Source organism: Tenrec ecaudatus, chromosome 13 (genome assembly GCF_050624435.1).
Source record: "Tenrec ecaudatus isolate mTenEca1 chromosome 13, mTenEca1.hap1, whole genome shotgun sequence".
NCBI lineage: Eukaryota > Metazoa > Chordata > Mammalia > Afrosoricida > Tenrecidae > Tenrec > Tenrec ecaudatus.
The window spans coordinates 19,925,093-19,930,293 of NC_134542.1; the positions used below are offsets into that span (position 1 = coordinate 19,925,093).

Sequence of the window (5,201 nt, forward strand, 5' to 3'; positions counted from 1 at the left end):
CAAGCCCATGGTGGGACAAGTCTGGGTTCTTGGGAATACGGGAATGCTTGTAAGGGATATTGACACCTGGAAGCAAGCTGCACGGACCCTTCTGTACACGCATACCTTTAGGGGAGCCAGGCATGGTCAGGTCTCTGGGCCTCATCTTCAGTTGTGTGTGTTGGGTCAGTTCAGACTCCTGGCCACTGTGCACAGAGTAGAATGGCTCCAGAGATTTCAAGGTCGTGACCTTTCAGAAACTAGATGATCAGACATGTCTTCCAAGGCACCTTTGGGCCGGTTCCAGCTGCCAGCCTTTCAGCTAGTGGCTCAGCCCTCATCTGTGCCACCTGGGGACACTGCTGCCCCTTGGAGGCAGCTGCGGACTCCGCTTTCCACTCAAAAACCAGTACAGCGAGGGGCGGAGGCAGAGGAGCATGGCAGGTGTTTATTGGCTCCCTAGATGAGAGAGCTACCCAGAAGTCTGGTCACCTCTTCAAGGTCTCAGTGTTGTGGAGTGCCCCCCCAGGGTCGTTCTTATATAGCATGAAGTAGCCCTGCACCTGGGCCGGACTGAGCTGGGTTGTAGTTTTAAGGACACGTTCTGCAAAAGTCTCGGCCATGGAAGGTGCCTGCCCCGGGTAGAACCTCTGGAACATCTGGGTCAGCTGCCAGTGTGAGCAGTAGCCTACATACTCCTTGAGGTCCACTCGCCCAGGACGGACCAGGGCAGGGTCCAGCCTGCGAGGAGACAAGGCAGAGTGGTGGGCACCAGTCCTGCTGTCATTCCAAAGGTGATGGTCCCACCGAACCCCCGGGTCTGTCTGGAGCACTGAGGGAGGGTGGGGTCTGCCTACCTGTCGACATGGTTGGTGGTCATGAATACAATGCGGGCCTCAGTGGAAGCTACGCCATCCAAGGCATTGAGGAGACCACTGAAGGTGAGGCGGCCTAGACCTTGGTACTTGACTGGGTCTGGAGGGAGATGGGGATGAAGAAGCATGAGTGGTCATCAACCCAACCCAGCCCACTGCCATCAAGCTGGTCCTGACTTTGCCCTGGAGAACAGGGAAGGGTGGCGGCTCCTTGGAGTTTCCAAGAGTATGGGAGGAAACAACCTCATCTTTCCCCCTGGGGGTGGATGGTGGGTTTGAACCACCAACCTTGTGATTCCCAGTTCAGTGCTTAGCCCAGTGCCACCAGGGCACCTTTCAATGGTCCTACACCAACCAGCCAGTAGCATCTCTTTCCATCCCCCATCATGTCTCTGTTTCTTGTGGGCTCTGGGTCTGCCTGTCAGCCTCTGGGCTTCTACTCTGCCATGGTTCCACGTTTACTCTGGATCCCTGTTTCCCTCAGCCCCACTCACTCTCCATGGCCAAGTCTCGACTGAGGAAAGCAGCATCCACGTCCTCCAGGAGCACCAGGCTCTGCTGTGGGGCCACGCTCAGCAGGTGGTTGAGCCTGTCATCTGAGAGGCTGGAGTCAGTGAGGCTCAGCAGGCAGATACTGTGCTCCAGCTCCCCGGCCAGGGCTGTGCTGTGGAGGGGTGGTGGGAGGTGGCTCTGAAAAGCCTAAGCCTAACCCCCCACCCAGTCTTCCCCCGTCCTCGTGTTTATCTGGGAGCCTCTCCCCAAGGTTTCCTTCCCGTTGGGGCCAGCCTGGTCCTCTAAAGGTGGTTTTGCAAAGTCGAGAGAAAAGTCCGACTCCACTCACATAAAGCTGCTCTTCCCACAGCCGGGGGGCCCGTACAGCAGGTAGCCACGCCTGTAGGGGATGCCTGCGGAGAGAGCCAGGGTCCACGTGATGCCCCAGCCCAGCCCCCGGGCTAGGTGTTGGAGAAGACCACCCTGCCCGTTACTTTTCTTTCCCTTCAACTTCCAGAACGTGTCCCGGCTTGCCCCAATCCCCAGTCCTAACAACACAACCCAGTCGAGACCCTGCCAGCCTCTCACCTCGGTCAGTGTACCACTTGGGGTTATCGATGAATTCCCGAACGTCCTTAACAATTCGGTCTGCCAGACCCTGCTGCAGAACCACAGAAGTCAGGGGGCGCCGGCGGCGTGGATAGCCAAAGGGGCGCCACTCAGAGCCCACTGCTGTGTACATCACTGTCTTTCCCTCCTCCTGCTGCAAGGCTAGCTCTCGAGCTGGGGGAAGGGAGATGAGTCAGGCCCCCAAATTAAATTATTCCCACCAAGGCAGATTCTTGAACCAGACAGTGCTGAGCCCAAATGGCTGCTTCCGCCTCCCAGCTCCTGTGGGCTCTTGCTCCCCATGCCCTCTCCAAGGCTGCTTACTGGGATGTTCATGCCCCCTGCCCCCCAAGTAGGGCTGCCTGTGCCCACCACACCTTCCTCCAGGATACTGAAGAAAACCCTGCGGTCAGTGCCCAGGGCAGTGAAGGTAACGGATTCCCAAGGAGTCCCCGTCTGCAGGTCGATCATCTGCATCTCCCGGCTGCGCTCCACCCGGATCCATTTCCCCTGGTACCTGAGTGACACACGGGGGAGGAAATGGGTCCACCCTGTCCACCACTTTCTCCTTTGTTTGCTCTCAGAGCGCTCCCTGGCTCCCAGCCTTACCAGATGAAGTGGTTCCCAGGGCTGGGCACAAACTCAAACTTGGTGGAGATGCGGCCACTCTCGTGCTGAAGGTACGAAGTCTCAACACTGAGGTGCTGTGTTCGCGTGCTGTGGCGGGTGAGCCAGCTCAGCAACCAAGCGTAGCTCCTGTCTCGAGCAGGGACTTCCAGGGTGATCATGTAATGGCGCCGGAAGGCCACCATGCCCATCTGGGCACCCTTCCGAGCCAGCGCAAGGGCTGTGCCCACACCCACCAGCCCAAATCCAGCCCCAAAGTAGGGATTGTCCTTCAAGGTCAGAATAAAGTCTGAGAGGGGCATCTTGAAGGAGACTCACTGAGCCCTGCAGGCCCTGAGGCATCCAAACCTAGGAGTGGCGGCAGAGAAAACAGCTTGGTTGGACAACTGAACTCCATGCTTCCCAAGCGGCCCCGCCCCCTCCCTCTCCCTCTCCCTCTCCCCTAGGCAGATCCATAGCCTCCCTTTTGGGGGCAAGTTGGGGTGGGGGTTGGAACGAAAAAGAGTGAAGGGAGGCTATAGGGCGATTGCCCAGTTTGCCTTTCATTTGCCTGTTCATAGGAACCCTGATGGTATAGTGGGTTACTATGCATTGGGCTGCTAACTACAAGGTCAGCAGTTCAAAACCACAACCCACTCCATAGAAGAGGCTTTCTATTCCGATAAAAGTCGGAAACCCACCGACAGGCATGCCTACTCTATCCTATAAGGTATCTGAATTGGCATCGTCTCCATGGCAGTGGGTTTGGGTTTGGCTTGGTGTGGTGAGCAGGCACCTACCTTGTTTTCTGGAGAGCCCCTAAACTTCCAGGAATAACTTAGCCGGCTTCGCAGCAGGGCAGAGTTGTGGTCCCTAAGACAGAAAGAGGTCTGGGGTCTCAGCAGAGGGCAAAGGAGCTATTCTCTTCCACCGACAAAGCAATAGCCACAGGCCTAGAGCGGGGTCTTTGAAACGTCCTCTCCCTTTTGTGCCTAATGCCCCATAAGCTGCCCTGCTTATAACTTTATGATGCCCCATCTAAATAAACACTCATTAAATTTCTAAGATTGTTAATTCTTGGATGGCTCCTAATGAGACCCCCATCTCTTGCCCCATAGTGGTGGGGGTGGGTGGAATCAGCTCCAATAGGATGCTTCATTTTGCTCTAATCCCTAGAAAGGTAAGGTAGGTTAGGTATGTCCTGTGCCTGGGGCACCACTTGAAGGGTAGCAGGGAGCAGTTTCTATTAGCCTTGGCAGTTTCCATCCCCAACGAGCTAGTTCAAGTTAAAACAAATACTTAGCCAATAGCAGAAATGTGAGTGAAGGCCAAGGGAGACAACAGGCAGTGTTGAGACAAAATAATAATTGATCAAGGATTCACAGGGTGGGAAGGAAGGGGAGAAAAGAGGAGTCGATACCAAGGGCTCAAGTAGAAAAATGTTTTCAAAATGTTGATGGCAACGTATGTACAAGTGTGCTTAATACAACTGAATGATGGATTGTCATAAGATTTGTAAGAGCCCGCCAAAAAAAATTTATATGAAAACGGAATACTTAGGTCATTTTGAGCTCTTTCCTGACTACCTCCTGCTTCCATCTCCCACATGGTCCGATTTCCACCTCCTCAAGGGGGACTGACTTGTGGCTCAGGTCTCCCATCCTCCCACCCATTTTCTCCTCATGTAACTTTCCACCAAACTGATAGGAAAAGTCAACCCCAGGTCCAGAGAAGGGCCAAGATAACAGATTGGTGGTGGTAGTGGGGTGGTGGGGGAGGGTGTGTGTGTGTGTGTGTGTGTGTGTGTGTGTGTGTGTCACGTGGGGGGAGAGAGAGGGGTAAGAGCGGCTATTAGCAGTCATAAAGGTGAAATAATTGACCCGATTAATCGATCTGATAGTTGGGCTAATTGTCCAAAGTGACAACGATAATAAATATTAAAAAGCTTCAGCGACGCAGACAAGGCCACTACTTTTCATAAATCCAAAACCAAATTCACCGTCAGCTATAGTGCTTCCCAAAGGCCACTCCTTTCCAATCTTGTGCTCAAGATTCTCCCTAGCACAGAGCTCATCTAGCCTCGCTGTCCAGAAAATATGCAAACCACCTCCCATCTCCTTGTTCTTGCAGCTCCCTCGGTTCAAATCACCCATTCTCGCCAAAATGAAACCTGCCAATTTGCTGCTACTTCCATCCCACCCCTATCAACAAAATGAGGCCGGGTATAATTCTAGGCTGGAAAATCCAGAGAAGATTAGGGACCAACTCGTGTGGTCGTTCCTGCCCTTCCTCCCCATCACTCCGGCCACTTTGCCTGGCACCTGGTTCGCAGGCGGTAAACGGACAGCAGTGACCTCGGCTGAGGATCAGGGTTCGAGTCAGATTTTCCAAAGCACTTATGCATGGAAAGGCGCAGCTAAAGCCCCCCTCTCACGCTGGCTGCTCGGAAGCCCCCACGCGAAACCCCCTCCACACCACCGCGCGTGGATCCAGCAGCGTGGTGGGGAGAGAGCCGTCAGTCACCCCGCCCCCTTACCGCCATGACGCTCTGGCCCTCCCTCTCGATGGTCTCGCCCGCCCGCTTCTAGAAGGAAGCACCGCTCGACCCCGCCCTAACTTCCTTCATCTACTTCCCGCCAC

General features: G+C 54.8%; 1 protein-coding gene across 2 annotated transcripts; it reads right to left on the bottom strand.

Annotated features, from left to right (window-relative positions):
• Positions 1-407: 407 nt before the first annotated feature.
• Positions 408-5,167, bottom strand: BCS1L (BCS1 ubiquinol-cytochrome c reductase complex chaperone). 2 transcript variants are annotated; one of them, XM_075530387.1, is made up of 9 exons: positions 5,098-5,167; positions 3,362-3,434; positions 2,565-2,930; positions 2,333-2,472; positions 1,935-2,129; positions 1,696-1,759; positions 1,349-1,518; positions 837-954; positions 408-720 (listed from the first exon to the last, which is right to left on the bottom strand). In XM_075530387.1, exons 3-9 carry the CDS (start codon positions 2,882-2,884, stop codon positions 468-470), a joined length of 1,260 nt encoding a protein of 419 aa, XP_075386502.1. In that variant the 5' UTR covers positions 2,885-2,930; positions 3,362-3,434; positions 5,098-5,167; the 3' UTR covers positions 408-467. The 2 variants fall into 2 exon arrangements, with proteins under 2 accessions (XP_075386502.1, XP_075386503.1); XM_075530388.1 differs by lacking the exon at positions 5,098-5,167 and adding an exon at positions 4,883-5,012.
• Positions 5,168-5,201: the final 34 nt, after the last annotated feature.